The following is a 24274-nucleotide window of genomic DNA, read 5'->3' on the forward strand; positions in this document are numbered from 1 at the left end:
ACTGGCATTAAAAAGCTCTCGAGAGCATTTAAAACACAGAAGTTACGGCACTTCTACGTCAAATGAACAAATAAATATTTGTATACATATGTAAGCCGACAAGTTGACATTCATGGAAATGTCATGTAAACATAAAAGTGTAAAAACGTAGAAGACAATTTGCAAAAACAAAATTGTCTAGTCTTTTCCGTTTCAAAAAAAAAAAATAAATTGAAATCTATTCTAAATGCCCAAACTTTTTTTTGTTATTTTTATAAAATTTTGCGGTAAAATTAGACAGAAATTATAAAAGCAACCCAAAAAGTAGCGTGCACGGACAGTCAGAATTATAAAACAAGCCTTTCTATGTTATCTGAGGGCGTTCGGCATGTCTTGTCGTTTGAACTTCGGCAAGGCGCGGGCTGCTCCCTTAAGGCCGCGAAATGTGTGTGTTGAATTGAAATCGTCGATACAAGTACACGTATTTGCACAGAAAAACTAAGTAGATATGACAGTTAGTGGCGCAACGACGTCAATGTCAGCGTTAACAGGGCTCCAAATCGTTTGCAGCAACAGTCGGCAGCAGTTGATGGCAGTGGTAGCAGAGCGAAAAGCACCAACGAGTCGTTTTTAGTATCAGTTGTATGTTTGGATTGCTTGCGTTTACGTAGGACTGTCTCTCGGCAACTGCGGTTCGGTATCTATTTAATTTATTCACAAGTGTAAATTGCTGAGTCTAGTAAACGGTGTGTGTGAATTTGTGCAAAAAAAAAAATTATTTTTACTTTTTAATTTAACACATTTGAAGAATGCCTTTTAGTAATAAAGTTTGTCTACAATGCCTTGAAATAGCAGCAGCAGCGGCGGTTGAAAAGCAGAGGTTAAAGATAGCAAGCGATTTTCAGCTGTTGTGTATATGCGCTCACAGCCACAGCTGCTCCCTCGCCACTTTGCTGCTGCTGCYGCCGCGGCGGGTGTTTCTGCTTTATCTGTTATCTGTTGGGTTTGCCAATGGTGTGCTTAGGGCCACACATGCCAAGCGGAAGGCCGAAGACGCCACTTTTACTACAACAAGCGCTAGCTTTATCTCTGTTCGGCTCAGCCTCTATTAGCCGGAGCTGCTGTATTGCTGTGCGTATTGGAGTTTTATTTCTCACACGCTTAGTAGCAGCGCCATCAGCGACAGCTTTCTGCAAATATTTGCAATAAAACAAATAAAATTTTATAATTATCAAGGCAGCTGGACACTTGGATGAGTATGTAGATAGGTGTGTAGGAGTTGAAGCCAGGGTAATAAGCGAATCAACGTATAGGGGGGGAGGGTGTTTCCCGAAGATAACCGCAAAGCGGAGTTGAAAGAGCAACGCGATGCTGTGCGCTGTGTATGCGAGCTTACGAATAATGTGGAAATCGTAATGTAAGCAGACGGATCAAATAAGGATACGAAGAAGGAGAGATAATGGCAAATATGAAAAGTTTGCAAACGACTAGTGTGAATTCTGTGCGTACATGTGTGTGCATGTGGTCGTGGCATAGAGAGGATTTTTCTGCGGCGGCTGCTAGTGAAATAAATTTAAGTCAATAAATAAAACCATAATTGAATTTATTAAGAATAAATGTATGCCTGCAAATGCAGAAAAGTGCGAAAATCGTCATTTTTGTAAAGTGCAGGTGCTACATTTATGCCTGCCAGGCAGCGTTGTGGCAATTTTTCGCAGCACACAGACCACATCACGTAAAAGAAGTAGGAAATGAAGAGCGAAAAGAGCAGGAAAAAAGAACAAAAATTGTGTTGGCCATCAACAACAGCCAGTAGGGCTCCACAAGGTGTTAAGCAAAGTTCAAGTGCCAATTACAACAGCAACAAACACATGTTTAATAAATATTAACAATAACAACAGCAACGCAAGCAGCTTATCACACACAACGATGTAAATAAAAAAAGAATAAAAATAAAAAAATAACTTAGTAATGATTAGTCAATATTTTTTAAAAAATATTAAAAAACACATAATTATAATACGGCATGAAATAAATAATATAAATAATAAAAATATTGAACATATTATAAGATATTAATAAATGAATCAGGAAATATTAAAAAGATGACTAAAGTGTTATACGCGAATTAAAAATATAAAAATAAAATTAATGTGTCTAAAAGAAAAAAAAATATATATATAAATAATATAGTGACAGCAAGTAGTGAAAAGAAAAAAACAAAAATATATTAGTAAAAAACAACCAGAAATATATATATATATAAATTATTATAAAATCTGTACAATTTCCATAGCTCACTAGCAAAAYAGTCAGCTAAAAGTTTCTTTTGCTCATCATAATTGCAAGTAAGCGCGAGTTGCAAAAGTTTAAATCATTTGTATTAAAAATCCTACATATGATATATTAAATAAATATAATTAACGCATTTAATGCAAAATATGCACGCACATGTACTTAGTGATGAAAATGCTTTCGAATGTCTAGAATTGCTCGAAACACGCGAATAGCCCGTCAGGTGAAATGAGTACACTAACAACTGTTTACCGACAAGCTGCATAAGCATTCAAGCCATGGGGCGGAGTTTTTACAGGGGAAAAAATTGTAGAAATTGTGTGAAAAATATTTTCGTGGCGGCTCTCCCTAGGTGATAGGCAATGTAGGCGTCTACACACATGCACACATAAATATTGTAAATAAACATATTGCAATGCCGGAAGATTGGTAAGGTTTAAGCATTTAATGAGAAATTTGAGCGAGAAGGTGAGAAAAGAAGGACCGTGCTGGCCTTCATTAATCTGTAATAGTATCACATTTTTATTTGTATATCGATGCAGAGAACATGATCCAACATACTTTAAGAGTAGTTCACACAGAGCAATGCATTTCTCGCGAACTACTCAACCGTTATTATTGAAATTTTGTACAGGACTTCGAAATATAATTTATAAGGTCTAGAACGAAGGAGTTTGGTTTTGTCCATTTCCAACTATTTAAAAAAAGTCATCAGTCATTGTCAGATCCCTAGGTCGCTTCTCACTCTCCTTTTTATCAAGTGTATCTAAATGTTATTCGACAAAGGAAGGTGTTATTTTTAGATTTGTTAAGGTGTACAGGTGTGTATTTAATTATATTCCATGACGCCATTGGTTTTTTGCAAGTCCATGGATTAACATCGAATTCTGCAAAAATTTGCCTGCTCAAAGACTTATGAGACTCCTCTCATAATTGCTCATAACATAACGATTTTCTTTATTCTTTCTTCAAACTCATTCCAATTTTCCATGAACACAGTGAGAGTGCTAAATAGTCTCATTTGTGATCAAGGTACAAATATGACTTCGTCTGTCCGCTTACACGTCGACCATATCCTTGCTGAGAATAAGTTCTTTGCCATTACCTGCAAAAGCCACCTATTTATATGCCATGAGCGATTAAAACGAATTAATATGATCGTGATACAACTTTTAACCGCATTGTTCTTAGATTGCCATTGAACCTGTCATTAGTTGTTCCATTAGTTTTTGCTCACGTTGTCATGAAATCTGAGTAGAATGACATGTGAGTGTGCCAGCTGGATATTTTCTACAAAATTAAATGAGAATAAATATACAAAATAATTATACTTATTTACATGTACGTATAAGTATGAGTTTATTCATAAGAAAATTGTTCTAATTTATTATAAATGTCCTTCACATTTTTATACTCTTGTAACATGTTGCTACAGAGTATGACATTACCTAAAAGTAATAGATATAGACTAATAGATATATATAAATGATCAGGATGAAGCGAGGAGTTGAAAACCGGGTGACTGTTTGTCCGTCCGCAAAACTCCATTCATCGAAAACGTATAAAGCCATAACTAAGCACTAAATTAAGATATAAAACTGTAATTCGGCCCTTGTGGGTTAAAAATTTGGAAAAGTGGGCGACACCCCGTCCTCTATTTGGTGTAATGTACATACCTTCTAAATCACTTAATAACCGAATTCGCTCATCCACAATCCATCCGACCGATTTGGATTAAATTTAGCTCATGGCATTCTTCTCACATTCCTATGTCATAGTACGTAAATAGGCAGAATCGGACTAAAACCACACCTGTTTATTTTCCTGAGCCCCATATATCTAATATAGGGATTTTCGAACTTTCGGGTAACTTTATACCGCATACAGGGTTTGTCCGGAAACTAACAGAACTGAGTTGATTTGAATTAATTTTTTGAAGCAATCGTTACAATTCTTTAAAAACTTTTAAAAGAGGCTCCTTCTGCGTCGATGCCGCGCTGCCAGCGCGAATTCTAAGCATTTAAGGCGTCACGGAAGGCATTCTCCGAAATAATGGTGCATGCTGCTCGCATCCCCTCTGTCGTCTCAAAATGCTTGCCTTTTTTCATCTTCCTTTTTAGGTAAGGAAACAAAAAAAGTCCGGAGGCCACATATGGGCTGTAGGGCGGCTGCGGAAGCGTTGGGATGCCGGCTTTGGGTAGGTAGCTGAAAGGCGATGTGATTCGGGGCAACTTACAATCGGCTGCGATGTCTCGTCGAACCCGATAGACCCTTCGTTTGAGTCTTTTGGGGACTTCCACGTAAAACTTACCGTTGACGATTTGTCTAAGAGGAGCAAATTCAAAAAAGATAATCAGCATCGTTTTCACTTTGGCCTGGTGCCACCGCAATACCCCACATCTTGCTAAAGCAATATCTGGGTAAGCCTGCTTGATCACATCAAACGTCTCTGTCACAGATTTACCGAGTTTCACACAGAATTTAAACGCGTACCTGTGTTCTAACGAACTCTGCATTTTCGGCTTGCATCACATGTTTGTCTTGACTCTTGCGAAACGTTCTTTCAATCAGGTGTATAACTTGTTTGTTGTTTTTAAGCTAAAGAAAGCTAAAGAAAGCTACGAATACTGGGTTACCATCAACCAATAGTCACTCTTAGGGGCCTTTAGCACCGATATTCGTGCCTTCTATTATTTGTGCAATGGTATATTTTACATCAAACAAGAACATGACCTAACGGTTATTTTTAGTTGCGAAATAATTAAAAGCAGAAACAGCTGGAGGTTTGAATGACAGGCTTAACAGCAAAAAATAAGCAAAAGAGATCAAATTAATGTGTACTCAAAGGCAAAGCAGCAATGATGGCAAAAATAAATGAAACAATGTATGCATGCGTGTGTGCTTAAATTTTTGTGACAGATGCATTTGGGAATTTGAGAATTTCTCAGGCCTCACAAATACGGTTCGAATTCTCAATGGTGCAGTATATGCTATATGTACTTAAGTACATATGAATAGAGTGGAATACGAATATTGACTAATTACATTGAAATGCAAATAGCTTGTGACCTAATTTTGTCGCGCTAAGTTTACTACACATTGCCTCTAATGTGACATGAGGAAGCTGAGTAGTTTGGAGTGTGGAAATATGATATCATTGAAAGGATTAATTAGATATTGGAATACTGTTGGGTGGATTTTCGACAGGTGTTTAAAGCGAGTATTACGTTAATTTCATTTTAGCAGATATGCAACGCCTTAAGTCAGTTGGTGGTGATTCAAGTCAACTGAAACCATAATTCTATACCTTTGAGGAGGTCACATTGGTCGAAGAGAAGCGTCAAGGTCCCGCTAAATGCATTAGACTACCATTGGTACGATAGAGTTAGACATTTAGAAATTACTAAATATTAAAAACTTATAACGTTTTAAAAGATTTGGTTATAGCATTAATTAGAGGTATGAGTTCATGAAGGTAATCATACCGCAGCTTTGGTAGTTTGTAATTTAAGGAATGCTCCATATTTAGCAAAAATTGATAAATTCCTATATTATTTCTGTTCTCTGTTTACTGTTTGGAGGTATATGAGTTGTGTTGCGATTCTCTGTTTCAGCTCAATACAATGTAAATACTTTCTACCACACAGTCTTACACTGTAATTATATATCAACTCTGAACTTCGCTCCTCTAATTAATTAATGATAGGTTTTAAAGTTATTTGCTAGGAAAAAATGTGATTAAAAAACATGTGCGCGCCAGTCGGTCCTTCTTTTTGCAATGTGGCGCCAATTGGAGAATCCGAGCGGTGCCAGGTGCTTCTCCACCTGGTCTTTCCAACGGAGTGAATGTCTTCCTCTTTCTCTGTTTCCTCTGGCGGGTACTTCGCTGAACTATGTCAATGCCGTTGTATAACTCATGCGGATCAACGTTTCATTTAATGCGGTACTCGCCGTGGCCAATGCTCAAAAGACTAAAAATCTTCCGCAGAACCTTTCTGTCGAAAACTCGTGATGTCGACTCATCAGATGTTGTCATCGTTCATGCTTCTGCACCATATAACAGAACGGAAATAATGAGTGCCTTATAGAGTTTTTTTTGTACGTCGAGAGAGGAATTTACTTCTCAATTGCAAGAGTTATTCTGCGTTGGATTTCGAAGCAAACATTGTTGTTGTTGTTAATACTGGTTCCAACCGGACCGGAGATATTTCGCTTTGCCTTCCTTCACTACCAAACCGTTTTGCTTCGATTCCATATCCATTCTGGAGAAAGCAGAACTAACGGCGCGGTTGCTGAGAGCAATGATATCAATATCATCGGCGTACGCCAGCAGCTGTAAACTCTTATAGAAGATGGCACCTTCTATATTTAGTTCTGCAGCTCGAACTATTTTCTCCAAGAAGGAAAGTCGCCTTGCCTGAAACCTCGTTTGGTATCGAACGGTATTTAGTATTAGTATATTTATATGATCAGCGTGACGAGCTGTCTAGAATAAGAAATATCCGTCTTTCTTTAAAATATCGATCCGTCAGTTTTTGAGATATTGAACTGAAATTTTGCACACGTTCTTTTTTTATCAAGATGCTGCTCATGCTGCCGATATTTGACCACTATAACATAGAGCTGCCATACAATCTAAACGATTAAAATCAAGTACTTGTATGGAAAACGTTTTTATTTGACAGGATATATTCAGAAAATTTGACAAAGATTATTGTCGAAGACAACGATAAAATCTCCGAACCACTATAGTTTATAGTGGCGATACAAACTGATCGACCAAAATTAATTCGTTGAATGCCAAACTCTATGTATATGTATTTGGCAAGTTATCAAGGGTAATGTTTCTCTCGTTTTAATATACATATCTGGAGCAAAAGGAACTATCAGCATTGCTTAAAAACCCTAACCCAACTTTACAGTTTGCAGCAACAAAATGCAAAAACTTTGTTTTAGATATAATATATATATGTACCATGTTCATAAGTATTTTAAATTGATATCCGACATACACTTTTGAAAATTATCTATACAATATATTTTATATAAATGTACATATTTATAAATCATGTATATGCCCAATGAAACACGTGCGTTCGCTGAAGTTCAATATCAATAACTTCCGCATAACTATTTTTATCTTACGTGAATGACAAAAATCATTTATTTTTATAACTAGCATTTGAGCGAAAGCAACGAATGTACACTATAGTCCCACGCAAGTCTCATTCATTAACGGTATTTTCCCAACTACAATGGCATTGACCGACTGCCATTCGTAACCGACACGCTGTGCTAAGTTGGACACGTTTTAAACAATAAACAACAACATCATAAGAGTACAAACAGCAAAGCAAAAAAAAAAAAAAAANAAAAAAAAAAAAAAAAAAAAAAAAAAAAAAAAAAATAATAATAATTGAGAAAAAAACAGCATGAAAAATCGATGTTACATGAAAGAACAAATAAACCGCAGAACAAAACAAATAAAAAATGCAAATTTACGCTTAAGGAAGGACCAACTCCTGCCACGATTTAAACCAACAACAAACCGCACTCAAACTGGCGCCTCCAACCATAAGCTGTCCATAAAAGCTGTAAAAGTTATGTGCGTTGCTAAACTCACACCCAAACACATGGCTACACTCAAACACACACAGCCAAGTGTACGTACTAACTATTCGCAATCGTTGCCATTCGCACATAAATAACTAACATAAAAATTGTACTGTTCATTTCACCCCGTCGCTTCATTTGCGTTCGGCTGTTGCGATATTTGCTAAGTGTTTGACTGAGTAAATAAATATTCACGCTTAATACACGTATGTATGTAGATATATGTGTGTTTGTATGTGTGATATCGAAATAAAAGAGCGTGTGTGGTTAAAGTAACGGCTTGTGTACGTGAGGATATGTGTGTGGTGTGCATGTCCAGCTTACCAAGCTGGTGAACGGAGCTCACATGCAAATACACGTGCAAATATATATTTATACGTGTATATGTATGTATATACATATATATTAAAGGCGCTAGTTAAGCAAATAAAAATTAAATGTGGGCTTCTGAGGGTTATCAACTCCTCCCTGAACCGCGCAGGTTGCTGGTGTTCTTCTCCCTATACTAGCGGATGTACTAGCTGATTCGCCTGTTGGGCGCTAGTTAAAGCGATGTGATTGTGAGCATATTGTATGAGAGCGGTTTGATAGATTTGTGATTTGAAGCAGAGAAAACCAAAAAAGCTATGGAGCTTTATTATAGTGGCGCCTCAGAAATGCTGGCTCTTAGAAAAAAGTGTATTTATAGACAATTTTATGATATTAAATTTTTTAGATTTTTTATGATAAAGCTTACCGTTTCGATGAAAATTGTAAAAAAACTCGTTTTGAACTTTGACAAATTTTTCACGTATTGCAGCGTTGAGGAGCTTCAATATACTATTTTTAGTCACGTTGTACTCATATTCATAAACTTTCAGCTTCCTGTAAATTTATGTTACTTCCCTAATATTTTCTGTCTACGTTGATCAGAAGTAGAAGTTAATATTGGGTAGTCGAAAAAGTCTTTTAGTATTTCTAATTTTACTTCAACTTGTTTTTATTTATAATTATACTAATATATAAATAAACAAATATGTACCATTCTGGTCCATCACTTTTTGCTATTTTCCGCTAGAGACATTATTCCTTCAGTGTAAAACTTGCATCAGTGAAAATCGAAATTTCAAAATTACTAGAACAGAAGCGAGCGAACCATTGTTGTGTATCAGTTCACACCATCGTCTTCGTAAAATTCCCTTTTTCATACAAAAATTTCAAAATATAGAGAATTTTTTCATTATTTTCACTCATTTTTGAATAGCTGTAACATTTTTCCAGCTCCCCAAATATTTTTTGATTAATGGAAACTTAAAATATCACCTTTCCAAGACTATATGGTATGACACAATTGACAAAATACGAAAATACTTGTTCGACTACCCATATAAACAAAAGGACTCTTAGTCTACTTTTTTAATTTAATACTTATAAGTTGACTGAATAAGCATTGTTTTAACTTACGCACCAGCTTATCAAGCCATCCTCGTAGACGTAACTGCATATGTCAAACGTCGATACTGTGTTGACAACTTATAATTGCCTCCAATAACGACGCTAACCAAGTTTAATGTATATAATATATTCGCACTGTTGTTGTTGTGGGGGAAAATGTCACACTTGCGTTTGGCGTTGACACTTTAATGGCGGCACTATTAAAGACATCTGCGTTTGGCCTTTCCGCATTTTACGAGAACCGTCTAACTTTTGGTAGTTGTATGTTGTGCCTTTTAGTTTTATATTTTATATTCACTTTTTGGCTTCAATGATTCTTGAGTTTCAATGTTTTCATTCTGTTTTTTGTTGTGGGTTGTTGTTTTATTTAAGTTTTCAATGTGTTGTTGTGTTGGTTGCACAACAAATCCACTTGCTATTTTAACGACCTTCATACGAATTTTCGCTCGTAATTATAACAAAAGCGGTTTCCCACTAGTCATATAAGTTCGTTTTTTCTATCGTTATTGCCATAATTTGTTCAAGTGTAAACTTTTCGAAGTCGTTTTCAAGTGCAGGTAGTTTTATTTGGGTTGTTGGATTCCTCTTAACATTAATACAGCGCTAACTGATTTGTGATTAAATTTAAGAGCCAAACAAAAGTCATTGCAGAACTTGGCGCTTATGAAAAACGGTATTTGTATACTTAAATATATGATAAAATATTGTAGGTTTATAGTTGTAGGCATTTAAAATTGATTTTCATATTATATTCGAAAAACTGCAGACGTTTTCGCCACTGAAATTGCACTATGGATGAGTAAAATTTACAAAAGTTACTCATACGCACTGTGGTCACACTAAGTATCGATTGCATATTATTACATACATATATACATATAATCATATATAGAAGTTAAGCTTGCAGTTTTTTTATATATGTAACTAAAATAAATATGCTTTAAATATAATTTTTCGTCAATAGAAACTCACCCTAATATGCATTTAAAGAAAAGTTCCCCTTCTTGCCCTCTTTGAATTGCTTTTATTGTGCAACAATCACACATGCATGCTAATCTGTAGGAATTCTTTGTTGCTCGCTTGTTTTCAGTTTTGCATTTAACTTTTCACAACTTTCTTCGCATGTGTGGAAGTGCATTAAAAGCGTTTTTATTTGACTTTTTTTCAAGCTCTTTAGCAGTGCTTTTGAATGACTCGCTCAACGTGCTGTTATAAATAGTGAAAATAGTTAAGTAGTTGCGGATTTCACACGATAACTTAACTGGCTGTTTGAGTGACTGACTGACTGACCGGCAGTATGAGAAACTTGGCATTGATTAACGGTATGCGTGGCGTGCTGCTATTAAGCGGAAATACAGTTAATCGTAGTGAGGTTTTTGCGCAGTTTCATTTTAGTGTAAGTGAATTGTAAAGAATTTTTTATGAAATATAATTGGCATTGCAAGCGTTTAGAGAACTAAATTGAAATTGGATATACAGCCATTTGCACATGTATAACTATTTTTACATATAAAGAAAGTTTATAAAACCCATAAGGAAACATCAGAGATCCCATTGAATGGCCCCAAATATGTTTCATTTGGTAAAATCTTTCTCTCGAACACTCCTAATGCCGATTCGTCAGATGTTGTCCTGCAGCTGCACCATATAGCAGGACGAAAATAATGAATGACGTATAGTGTTTGGTTTTTGTTCGTCGACTTAGGACTTTACTTCTCAGTTACTTACTCAGTTCGAAGTGGTGTTGATGCTGGTTTCAGGATAGACGAAATGATCTACGACTTCGTAGTTATGACTGTCAACAGTGACGTGAAGACAGGAGATATTTCCTCTGTTCTCGTTCACTACCCATCCATTTGCTTCACTTCCTTATCTAGTCAGTGACGAGCGACAGTCACCTATGGACTGGCCAGGCACGGTGTCTGTTCACTTATATAGAGCTCGTTATACACTCTCGCTATACACTCTTATTCTAAAAGAACCTGTTCGATTAATCACCGAAGCTCGAATAATTTTCTCTAGCAGCAGATTGAAGAAGTCGCACGATATCGAATGGCTCAGAGAGGTCCTTTCTGATACTGACGTAGCAGCACAAAGGCAGCTTCTTTTCCTGCTGTCAAAAGCAGCTTTAAAATCGACGAAGAGAAAGTATGTGCCGATCCTCTTTTCACTTTTTTCCAAGATTTGGCGCATTATGAATATTTGGTCAGTGTTTTATTGGGCAGAGTACACTTAAATTCCAATCGTCGGGCCTGCTTTCGTGCGACTATATTCTACAAAGAAGCTGATGAATGCTCCTTATCAGTTCTTCATTCCGTATTTGAATAGCTTAGCCGTCAATCCATCGGCCCCTGCGGCTTTGTTATTTCTCAGACTGTTAATTGCTATTCGAACTTCTTCATAGTCGGGCAATGGAACGTCTGCTCCATCGTAATTGGGATCCGGTTTCCCCATCTCCTGGTGGTATGCTTCCCTCCGTCAATTTAGTATGGTCTGGGTATCGGTCACCAGATCACCTCGGGGGGTTCTACAAGAGTATCTTGATACCTTCCTTCTGTTAGTCGCGGCTTCTTTTCGTAGAATTTTCGAGCATTACCCCTGTCGGCCATCTTGTCAAGCTCACTATAGATATTTAACTGAAATTCTTATTTTATTTGTGGCACGTGTCTTAAAGTCGTTGGACAAATAAAGAGTCCTATGTGTTACAAGCCGACTACGAACGATTAATGGATTTCATTCGAAGCGTTTTCACCCAAAAATACTTGTGGGTTTGTGGTTTCCTCTATTAGAGAAAACTACTTGATGTTGGTAGGAATTTGATAGAAACGTTAGACTACTGGGCACTTCTAATAACTATAGCATTTTTCTGAACAATATCTTGACTCTGTAAACACCGGAGTTCCAAAAATAAAGGCTATAATATTTTGAAAAAGAAGTGAAGATTTTATACTTCTTCTGTTTATTATTTTATAAGTTTTATATACTCTTCTACAAATAAGTCCTAGAAGCGTAAAGCTATGTTTGATTTAGTGAAAATTTTAAATTAAACTTGTGTCTATTTTGAATAGGTTGCAAATAATAATGCCTAAAAATATTGCTTAAAATATAGTTTTGTTCTCTGGATGCATAATTGTTGAGAAAACTGTTTGCAATGTAAAATTGCAATAAGCAGTAAACCTTGCGGGCGCTTATCATTTCCGTATCATTACCATTGCTGGCATTCTTATTACAACCGCGTTTCCGGTCGCCCGCAATTCCAAAACACGAAATATTCCAAGTACTAAATATAGATAGACACACACACACGTAGTATACGCCAACATGATTACCATGTAGTTAACAAACAAAAATAGTAACTAAATGAGTGGACAACAAAAACGTAAACAACAAAACCACATAAACCATCGAAACCACAAGCATACACAGTCCGTGTAAAATTAGCCCGAAAACGCCAACACAACGACCACTCACCAGGCCAACGCCACTCAGCTGAAATGAAATGAAGTCCAGTTCATGCCAATGCAACCGTGTGAGCAGGTAAATAGCTAAGTGACCGCAGCAAAACAGAATTCTAACCCAAATCACACTCAAACATCAGCGAAAGTAAAAGTTTGCCATTGCCGAGGTGGAGAGTGACGTCGCCCCACCATCTGGTAAAACTAAAATAACTCTATAAACATTGCAAACTGAGCCAAAAATTTAACTAAATTTATTACATAAGTTTGTGGGTTTTTGCGTGCGCGAGGGCGCGCTTTCTAACTTCGAACTGCCAAAAACAGAAAAATCACAGAAAGTCATATATGAGGCTATCAAAGCTTAAGTGCTTACTGAAAAAGCTACAAGGATACGCTTATGTATTTTCGGCGTACACACAGAGCCTTTTGCAAATAAAACAGAAAGTATATGAAAATGGAAACAAGTAACTTTTGAGTAGAAAATATTGTCGAAATCGTACGAGTATTTTGTTTTTGTCTTTCGGTTTACACTTCTTTGTTGTTTTTTTTGAAAAATTGGTTGAGTGCGTAATAAGCGCCCATACAAGACTTTGTGTGTGTAGGTGGCAGCGAAAAAGAGTAATGGTATATTTTCATGCACAGCAGGAGCGTATCTGGCACGAAAGACCGCTTGGACGGCTGAATTATCAAGGGCGTCAAGTTCTTGAGTGCCGTTCTCTATGATATTTCTTGCCATAACGATATTGACAGAATTTCGACACAACAACTCAATCGAAATTGTCTAGCTTTCATAGTAATGATAACCGGAAGTTGGTTTTGATTCGTCCATGATAGCAGGAAGTAGAATATTTCCTCTTAAACGCCAGCCAAAATAAGTAATGAAAGAAACTTTAGAAATCTTTATTTCTATTACTCTTGACATCGGTTGCAATAGAACTGATTTATAGCAATACTGGTGAGACTCTACTCATGACTATATATCTATAATATGTCAACAAGTTCAAGCTTAAGTCACTTCTTAAAGAAGGTAAAGCTCAGAGTAAAACAAATTTAATGACTTTATAGCAATTTCAAGTTTTAAAAAACTAAATATGTGAAATACGAAAACTTTGTTTGTTGTTGGTCTTTGCTTTTTATTATGGTTTGCTTGTTTCATTCTTTGGATTTTTTGCGAAAATTTATTGCTTTGTTTAATTTATTTCCGCCATTAAATAATTTACGACGCTTCTCCACTTACACTTGTACAAGTATAAAACAAATGTGTATTAACGCGGTTGTCGACGGCTCAACTCGGCTATAAACAATAATAAAATACATGTTGGTGCATAACGTAACATACATGGAAGTAGTAGAATAAAATAGCGATTTAAATGCGTTCCACAATAGACTCGGCTATGTGGCGAACCGGTAGCAATGGTATTTATACAGTTGTTGGGATCGAGCGAAGTCTGTAAAGAACTAATGTTTTTTGAGTACTTAACTGAAGTAATGAAAGTGATTTAAGGTTTTTAATATTTTGAAGATAAGTATAAAGGAGACAGATATATATTTTAGAATTTTTGTTTTGTATTAAACTTTCTCTGGTTTCTGTCACTATTTGTAGTTTCTTCTTTTCGAGTAAAGGAAATTATAACGGTGTGAGAAAGGTTCAGATTAGGCAATCTCAAAATAAGTTGAAGTGTATAATAGATCTATCTATCGAGTCCATAAAAGTCCATTAGTTATATATTGTGTTTTCTTAACAGTAAAGTAGTTATCTCGACCTTTCTTCCTAGAAATCGATCGCCTACTTCTCTAGATTGCCTTATTTGTGACTAAAATTGTAGCTTTTAACAAATAGTGCACTGAAAGCAGCATTTTCCGAATGTAATTTCATACAAGGAAATGCTGATCTGACGGCGGTCGCATCTATAATACATCCTTCCAAAGACTGCCCTGTAATCAGCAATTCTCACAGTCTTTTTAAACTATATATTGTATTACTAAAAAATAATAATAGGTACGTTATTAAAGGCACATGTTGAACACACCGTTTATTAGCGAAAGATCAAAGAGAGTTCACAATCGACCAATGTCAAAATTGCATTAACTGGGCTTTGAACTACACTTTCTCATCAAAGAAATCACCGTAAATGAGGCGTATTTTAAAGCAAAAGAGCAAAATGGTACCAAAAGTAGCAAGATCGCTATAGACGTTACATCGCCAACGCTGATACCTTCCTTGGATATCTATTGTGCGCTTACTAACGTCGCAAAATTTCGGTTTGACTCGAGTTGACGTCTCCTTCCTTATATTGCTATTGTCTCGCGTGCTTCGCGAATATGCTTTTGGCCGCCCATTACGACTTCGCTTGTCATTTTCGTTGGCGTTCAGTAATTTCTTGTAATTCTGCCAATTCCTTTTTATTGCCACAAATTTGAGGTCATTTTGTGATATTTAATTTGACAAAAAGTAAATGGCAATTATTGGCGTTGATTTATGTAAAAGCAACTCATTGAGTTTATTATTTCTATTTTAATCTTTGTGTCTTCGTATGCTATGTGTTTGTTGTGCTTTTTGCCAACACTTTTGGCAAGGATATTTAAGGCTTATAAACTCGATGTGGCAAGCGATGAAGCTTCTTTTTGGCTTAAATGCTTTGAAAAATTTGGTAAAAACAAAGGAAATGACAATTGGCAATTTGTTTTGTGCGCGTAATTATGTCACTTGGAGTTGTTTAGAGGCGCGTTTTGTAATCGCTTCAATTGCGACCATAATGCTCAGCTAAGTGGGTTGTGGCGCTTAAGGTACACACACACATACTTTGTGACGTCTGCTCTTGTGGATATTTACTTTATTCAAATAAGTAGGTTTATAACTGATTTTGGCGTACTATTTCTGATGGCTTTTGTTGTTTGTTTGTTTGTTTTTTTTTTGGTTTGTGGTTTTTGGTGCATAACAATTGTACTTGACATTTTCATTTCGCATGTTAGTTGTGTGTATGTGTGTCTGTGTCGATTATTTTGCATATGTGTGCTGCTTGTTTGCCGTTGATAAAAGTCGTGGCGGCACTCCTTTCATGCATTGCATGTTAGTCAGCAGGCATGGCAGGCTCTCTGCTGCCTTTTCATTGAAGCTAAAGTGGCGTCCCTCAAGTAATGCCTTGCGTGTCTTAAACTATTTGCAATTTTACGCTTCATCCACACGTTCAAAATTCACTCATTCTTTGCCGTAGTCATACAAACATATGTCTATTCATTTATCATACATAAGCACATAAATACTTCGAAACATTTTAGACACTGCGATAAATGTCATTCCGCACTCTCACTTCTACATGAGTAATTATATGTGTGGTTGTTGTACTCTTTCTCGCACCACTGTTATGGTATGACATTCGACATTTTTCGGTTTCATACTAGATATTCGTTTTTCTCATTACTCGCTCGATGAAAAACTATACGCCATCAAGGAAGTGAAATGGATATGAATTTTTCTTTGTGTAAGCCGAAAACTAAACTTGTATTTGCATATTAATGCAAGCATATATGTACATATGTATGTAAATATATACACTTCTCAGATATTATAATAAATCAACTGAGTGCGAAAATGTTTTTTCTAGTATATCTATGATAGGTCAAGGTAAGTGAACGGATAATGTGTTGTAAAACACACTTTCAGTAAAGACAGAGGAAATGTTAGGTGCAATCCTTTCATAAAAAATATAAAAGAGACGCATTATGCCATCTCGAGAACGTAAGAATGAGAATAATTTAAGAACGAGAATAATTAAAAAATGTATATTGCATTGCAGTACAGAATGCTTTTAAACAGTATTCAACTAACAAAAAAGATTTTATGAAAGGTTGTCAAATATCTACCTTCCGCTTTTTTGCTCTTTATTCAATGTTTTGTAAAAAGTGTTACAGTGATCGGATTTAGTTCAAGTATGCGCCGTTTCCTTCGATAAACTGTTTCCATCTAGACGGCAACTTCATAACACCCCCCTCTTAGAAGCCCCCTCCTTATTTGCGAAGAACTCGGACAGCCACTTTTCACAAACCTCTTTTGAGTTCAACTTTACATCAGCAAGGGCGTTCGCCATGGACAGGAGCAGGTGGTAATCACTTGGCGCTATGTCCGGGCTGTATGGTGGTGCAATAAAACCTACCATCCGAGTCATAAACGAAGCGTGTCGTCTGGCGGTGTCCTGGTGGAACACTACACCCTTCCTGTTGGCCAATTCTGGACGCCTCTGATCTGTCGTCTGCTTAAAGCGGTCCAGTTGTTCACAGTAGATGGTAGAATTAAGCATCTGGACATCACCTCTGGGGAGCAGCTCATAGTGATGATTCCCTTCCAATCCCAACAAACACACAACAAAACCTTCCTGGCCGTCAATCCCGCATAGGCCACTGTTTGGGACGATTCACCGGGCTTCGACCAAAACCGTTTTCGCTTGATATTATCATATGTGATCCACTTTTCGTCACCAGTCACCATATGCCCCACAAAGGGATCATGTTCGTTCCGTTTCAGCAGCATATCGAAGGCGTTGATTCGGTCCAGAATGTTTTTTTTGCGTCAAATCATGCGGCACCCAAACATCAAGTTTTTTTTGTGTATCCAGCCTTCTGCAGATGGTTAAAAATGGTTTGGTGGCTAATCTTCTGGGCGATGCCACGAGATGCCACATGCCGATCTAATCTCACGGAACGTTCTCTAGCGGATTTGCTTTTAACGAAGGAAAACTTTGAAATAGCACGAATTTCGGCGTTAGTGAACTCCATGTTTACACGTACATAACTGTTGAACGCAATATCCAAACTAATCATGCATAGCGTCGTTTTGTAGGTTATGTCAAGACCTTTTAAAGATTTAAAAAGAAAGACAAAAAGGCGGAATGGAGATATTTGATAGCCTAATTTATTTATGCTCCACAAACTTATTCAGAAAACTCTCAAGTATTCTACTAAAGAATAAATTTATGCTGTGTAAATGATAAATTTAATTCAATATAAGTGAGAACGAAGAACTGATATATTGTCCAATATGAATACAAACACTCCATTATAATTTTCTGTCTGTTCGTATATACGCGAACCAGTTCCACAGTTTTTGAGTTGTCGAGCTGAAATTTTACACACTTTTCTTTTATCGGCAAATTTTAGCATATGGTTCCCAAACAAACTAAAAATCAAAACCAAATTCTTGTGCGGAAAACTTTTTATTGAACAAGATATCTTTAGGAAATTTGGCATATGTTATTATTCAAGACAGTGCTTTCAGATCCCATCGCTATAACATATAGCTGGCACACGAACTGATCGAATTAGGGGTTATATACAGTTAGAGGTCGAAAAAAGAGAATTTCCCAGAATTTTTTTAGAGAAAAGTTTTTTTTCGAAAAAATAAACAAAATAATTTTTTTTTTGACAAAATGGCGGTTTCAAAAAAAAGTCGAGAAAAATTTTTTGTATAATTACTAAAAAATATAATTAAGAACCTAATGTCAAAATTTTAACTTTGAAAACAACATTTTGAGAAAAGCCTGCTGTACTTATAAGCACACGCCTTTTTAAATTTGCAGAACGATATGCAAATTTCTGTGTGTATACTTAAATATATGTACTTTAAGAAAATCGACTTTTTGAAAATTCTAACTGTAAATAACTCCTTAAAAGCAAGTTCTTACAGTAACCAATCACCATTTGTGTATTTAAAAATATCGAACTTAACAAATATTAATGAAGTTTCATATATTTATTTTTAACATTTACAGTTGTTGGCAAGGAAACACACATATACGTATATAGCGTTGTGTTCGTCACAAATACCACTCGGAACAGTAGAAGATGCCAACACTGTGATTACTATTTGAAATTGTTTTGAGCATATTAATATTTTGAAGGAAACAAAAAAGAAAAAGCTTCAACTGAAAAGCTTGTAAATACAACAAAAACAATAACAAATCGTTTGTAGTATATGTAAGTACTATATAAAAATCAAGACCGCCGTAAACCGCCGAAACAATAAGTTAACAAGATAACAAAAACAAAAAACTACAAATCTTCACTTATACCAAACAAAAATAACAAAACAGCTAGGAAAGGAGTAAACGAGCAACAACAATTGTCCAATTAATTCTTATCCAAATTGTTACCGTAACGGCTAGTCAAACAATGGGGTCAAAGCTGCGGTAGCACATCAATTGAAGCCAAAGCCAAGCGAACTAATGAACTAATTAACCAATGAAACAAAGTCAAACCAACTGTAGCCAATAAATGCATGAGAATTGTAACACCAACAACTGTAATAACGAAAACAAAACAAATATGCATGTTATGAAAAAGTGGAATTGAATTTAATGGAATTATCACGCGTGACTATGCGTTTACATAGAAGCCAAAGCGATTCCCTCTTATTTTTCGCTTTGCCACACAAAACTATTTGCTACTCATTTTGACTTAATTACGAAATACAACTATCTCAAAAATTAGCCCACGCCATAGCTTGCGAAAAAATAAGCGATTTTGAAACAAGTTGAAAAGAACAGGCATTTTTTTATTGTAAGCCACTACAACCACAATCACAAACGCTATCACTGTCTTTTTTCGCCTCTGCCAGCTTCCCAATACTATATAGGTACTATACGATTCGTAGAACATCTCGTATTTCCACTGAACGAAAGTGAAAAGCAATCATCAGAATAATACATAAAGTTACAGTTATTACAAAATTACACCAGAATAATACAAAAAGTTACAGGAAGTAACAAGATCCAGACGATAATTCAAAATGACTTCGCCACCGGAAAGCCCCATTGAGGAGGTTGTCTTCGAATTGGAACACACTCGAGTGCCTAAGCCGATTAATGTAACTATCGAAGATTTGTATCGCGAGACGAAATTCTCAAAACAAGAAATACGAATTATGTATCGAGGATTTAAAACGGTGAGTGTATTATGTGTAACAAAAAGTGAAACGGGAGTTATATAATATAGGTAGTGAATTTGAAAACCATTTTGTTATATTTTATGAAGCCACGGCGATTTTCCAAAGCTCCTCCTTAATAGAACGGATCCTAAACTTCTTTAGAGAAGCTAACATATAAAATAAACAAAATTTATTTTTTTCATATTTTTTCTGTATCGACAATTTTCATGTTTGGGAGTGTACTTCAATTATTTGAATTTTTTTTTTTGTTTAAATATATTCAGAAACGGTGCGGTGCGTGGGCGGTCCTGAATTTTTTGAAAACCTTACGTACTGACTCTGTTTAGTACCTATGTCCTATTTGTATATTTATTGAATCTTACAGGTCGACTAAGGTCATATTCCCTGTTTATTGCAATGTACCATTTGGAGGAATGGAGTTGTATACAGTGAGAAGGCAGAATAAAGCGAATTTTCCCAGAATTTTTTCTGTATATTTATTATTATATATTATGGTATCTTTTAACTGTATTTTAGGACTTGGTATTAGTAAAAATATTTATTTCGAAAGAAGCTTGTTCTTCTCTTTAAACTGAATCCTATGAAAAAAAAAACAAAAAGATTTCGTTGATTTCAGGGAATTCTCTGAAGAAACTATTATTTTTCGCATCTTAAATAGAAAACTTACGGAGCATACCAAATATTTTTATTCAAAAAATACATACATATGTAAACATTTTTGTATGAAATCGATAGTCAGAATTATTTATTTCATACGCACATATGTTAGAAAAAATAGTTTACAAAATTAAGAACATATTCTATACAACATTTACGATGATTTTGCAGGAATGTCCCGAAGGTGTTGTCCATGAAGAATGTTTCAAGGAGATTTACGCCAAATTCTTTCCACATGGCAGTAAGTAGCTAACTGTATTCAGTTCTATTGATTAAATGTAATGTTTTTTAATTATATAATTTATTGCCTAGTAAATACATTTTATATCCTTATGTGAACATATATGTATATGTACATTTTTAATTTTCTGCTTTTCGTTGATATGTACTCCTTGTTTAGACTCCAGTTTATATGCTCACCATGTGTTCCGGACTTTCGATATAAACAGTACTGGTTCCGTGAACTTTCGGGTAATAAAATAAATTCTTATTATTATACATATACTCTTATATTTACTCCTTCAGCTACTTACAACTATTTTTAATCAAATATTTTTTATTTTGGCTTGTCGCAGGACTTTCTCAATATTCTTTCTACACTTTTGCGCGGTACAGTTTACGACAAAGTCAAGTGGACCTTTAAATTGTACGATGTAAATGGCGATGGCCGGATAACACGTGGCGAAATGAGCGATTTGTTCCATTCCATACACGAGCTAATGGGTCGACGGCCGCATCAGCCGGAGGAAGACCGAAAAGCCAAAGAACAGGTATAATTAAGCGAAAGTGCAATGTATTAATATAAAATACTGTTATGTAATTGAATATCATTAAAGTAATGGATTGTGTAGTTTTATGCAATTACTGCAACAATAATAGAAAACTAAAATGAGTTCTTATGGGGTGTAGCAACATTTTGTCGATTTTGTTCCAAAAAAGGTTATTGTAGATTTGAGTACAAATAGCTTCTTAGTTTACTCGGATTTTTACTTTCATGGAATAGATGAATTTTAGTGTTCAAAATTCCGTCAGAAATAAACTAATGACGGAAATTGATGAAACACAATTTTACTTTATTCTTTACAATTGTATATTCAATGAATTCGAAACCAAACCCAAGTCAATGCCAAATATATGGTCGATATTTTTGTCATTCCTATGTCTTTGAAAGCATTAAATTCATTTAATATTAAAAGGATTTCATCTTGGGACGGATTTTATTTCATGAATAATGCCAATACCTTACAATTGAAAAAAAGAATGGTTTTGGGTTAAAGATTATATGGGGTTTCTCGGGTAAAAAGCAGTCTTTTTCAAAAAATTTTTCTCATATAGAAATGAAATATTTTATTAGAATTTTTATTGATACCAACATACACTATTAACAAAGAAATTCTAAATGTTTTGGAAAAAATTATTTTAAACTCGATCATTGCGACTCCATTTCCGGTGACGCCTCATTTCAGTGAAAATTTTTTCTTCAGATAATTGTAATGAAAAAAATACTTCGTCTAAGCCTTTAAGAATTTTATCTCAAAGGTCTGTGTAAAATTTCTTGAACATCGGTTGAGTAGTTCTTGCGATATTTTGTCAATCGACTTCAAAACCACAGTTTCGAGACTGTATCTCCGAAACTATTACTCGGATCTACTTGAAAGTTTAAGCCTTGAGGTGTTGTAGAATTTAATAAGACAATAAAAAGATCGATTTTTTGAAACCCGTAAGCCCATGTAACTTCTTAATCAATACCGGAAAAAGAAAGAATCACATGGCATTTAAAATTGTGTTATTTGGGAAGTTGCTATGATTGTGATCCCATTTTTGATCGAAATCAGTCGAGTAGATACCAAGTTATGGATTTTCTCGCCCATCTTCCAAATTTGTCCCGGATCCTATAATGTTCTTTCGTACCATTTCGGATGTAAAACTTTAAGTAGGATTTAATGGGAATGGGCGGGGTTATAATCCGAAGTCAAACGGCTTAGAAGATATTTTTTTGTTCCATTGTTGTACCAAGCAGCTGTCATGTATCTTATTGCGGAACATAGTTATGTCGCTTTTTAGGGTTTCGATTAATGGTGGACACGTCACGCACTAAAGACAATGATTCAATTACGGCCAATTAGTTCTCGGCAGTATAACCAATGGTGTTAACTATCGTTATTCATTTCAAGAATGCTCTTTTTTGACAAGATTTGCTTTTCAAAACATTTTTCAACAAACTATTCGAAATTCTTTTAACATATTCAGGTGCTCCATTTGGGTGATCTAACAAACCTCTCTGTTTTTTCTTCCAGTTGGAACGCACTTTCCGTTCATTTGATCCGCACAATGTCGGCTATATTAATTTCGAGATGTGGATGAAGGGTTTGCTGACCAATCGAACCATTGTGAACTCATTTCATGTATTTCACTCGGATCCTTGATGGTCGGAGAGTGACTTCGAGAGCATTTTGAATAATCAAGAAGTTATATCGCTGATAGATCTTTGAGACAGCAAGAACAATAACGGCAGGAGCACACGTAAGGCCAGCGCAAGTTCACAGGTAAACAAATTCACACATACACACATATACAATTTGTTAGTATAAATCTCATTTGTAACTTATTTTGCAGACGAGTAAACCGTTAGACAAAAATAAAAAGACGTAAAATTGCGAGCAGAAGTTCCAGTTTGTGGAAAATTAAATTCGTTTTAGCGAAAAGAAAGTCCATGAAAAGGCGTAAAATCAGGTGTATTTGTAGGCGTGTAGTGCATATATATATATATATATAGTATTTAACAGTTAGTAAGCTTCAGATTGCGAATATCATTAAAGAGCGAGTATTGTGAAAGAAATGCTAAAAGAAGTGTCACAACTGAGTCGTACACAAAATGAAAATAGCCTTAAAATATCCCAAAGAGCTATTTAATGCTCCAATTAGTCATATTACATACAACAAAAGTGTGTGTTATAAAAAAGTGTAAAATAAGTGAGGCACAGCATTGCTAGCATTGACATTTGACACTGTTAGGCGTACAAATTGTTGATGCTTTCAAGTTCTATTTTCATTATAAAGTTTCAGTATTTTATAATTAGCTTTACAACTTTTCTGTGTTGCTCTAAACGACAAGCTCTTTCGGTTTAAGAGTGAATTGAGAACCATTTTCATTTTCACAAATATCAGTGGATTTAACATATTAAAAAGTTTCTTCAAATAAAACAGGAAAATATGAATGAATAAAAAAATTATTTTTGCAGCCACAAGAGCCATTTTTGTGAAGATTTTTATGTAAATTAAATAGCTATCAGCTGTCCAATGTCAAAGCTAGATTGAAAAGAGTCAAGCAATAATAAAGTTAAACATGTTTAAGCAGATAAAATTGAAATTCAGTAAATTTAGTAAAAACAAAAAATGTAATACCAAATTGTCGAAAATGAATTACTTTACTGTACTTTAGTAATAACGGTATGCAATTGCATACATAGATACATTTATTAGTTACGAACGACGTTGGCAGTTGAAGTACGGTCAAAATGGATGCAAAACAATAAAAGCCAATAAATAAATGTGCTGACTAATAATTGCAGAGTGGTGGCGGGAAAATGTAAGCGAGGAGCGATTAACACACAAAAACCAAACAAAAATCGTAATAATAATAATAACAGTAATATTAGGAAATTTTATTTAATAAAAAAATATAAAATAAATTTAACAAATTATTCGAAAATTCTAAACTAATTTAAGTACTTTCCATCGTGATTGATTCTGCCAGCAGTGAACTCCACGAAATTCGTTGACGCTAAACTTTAATTGCTAGTACAGGTGTTTCGTCGTGCACTATTAATATGTTTTTATAACTGTGAAATTTTTTTAAAAGTTATCATCAGATTTGGGTCGAAAGACAAGGAGAATGACA

General features: G+C 35.2%; 1 protein-coding gene across 5 annotated transcripts; it reads left to right on the forward strand.

The window, feature by feature from the left end:
- The first annotated feature begins 327 nt into the window (after window positions 1–327).
- LOC108977812 (Kv channel-interacting protein 1) lies at window positions 328–23513 on the forward strand. 5 transcript variants are annotated; one of them, XM_018947728.1, is made up of 7 exons: window positions 328–725; window positions 18542–19713; window positions 20545–20614; window positions 20774–20844; window positions 20949–21143; window positions 22671–22919; window positions 22990–23513. In XM_018947728.1, the coding sequence occupies exons 2-6, from the start codon at window positions 19558–19560 to the stop codon at window positions 22797–22799; spliced, it is 621 nt and encodes a 206-aa protein (XP_018803273.1). In that variant the 5' UTR covers window positions 328–725; window positions 18542–19557; the 3' UTR covers window positions 22800–22919; window positions 22990–23513. The 5 variants fall into 5 exon arrangements, with proteins under 5 accessions (XP_018803273.1, XP_018803274.1, XP_018803275.1 ...); XM_018947729.1 differs by lacking the exon at window positions 328–725 and adding an exon at window positions 2261–2327; XM_018947730.1 differs by lacking the exon at window positions 328–725 and adding an exon at window positions 2643–2703.
- The last annotated feature ends 761 nt before the right edge of the window (window positions 23514–24274 follow it).

The sequence above is a fragment of the Bactrocera latifrons genome, unplaced genomic scaffold (assembly GCF_001853355.1).
Source record: "Bactrocera latifrons isolate USDA-ARS-PBARC rearing strain unplaced genomic scaffold, ASM185335v1 scaffold_96, whole genome shotgun sequence".
Classification (NCBI taxonomy): Eukaryota; Metazoa; Arthropoda; class Insecta; order Diptera; family Tephritidae; genus Bactrocera; species Bactrocera latifrons.

Excerpts from the sequence above, each read along its gene's own strand:
- LOC108977812 (XM_018947728.1), top strand. The coding sequence starts at position 19,558 with ATGACTTCGCCACCGGAAAGCCCCATTGAGGAGGTTGTCTTCGAATTG. Across the intron at positions 19,714-20,544 it reads TGTATCGAGGATTTAAAACG|GAATGTCCCGAAGGTGTTGT; the intron begins GTGAGTGTATTA and ends ATGATTTTGCAG. Across the intron at positions 21,144-22,670 it reads ACCGAAAAGCCAAAGAACAG|TTGGAACGCACTTTCCGTTC; the intron begins GTATAATTAAGC and ends TTTTTCTTCCAG.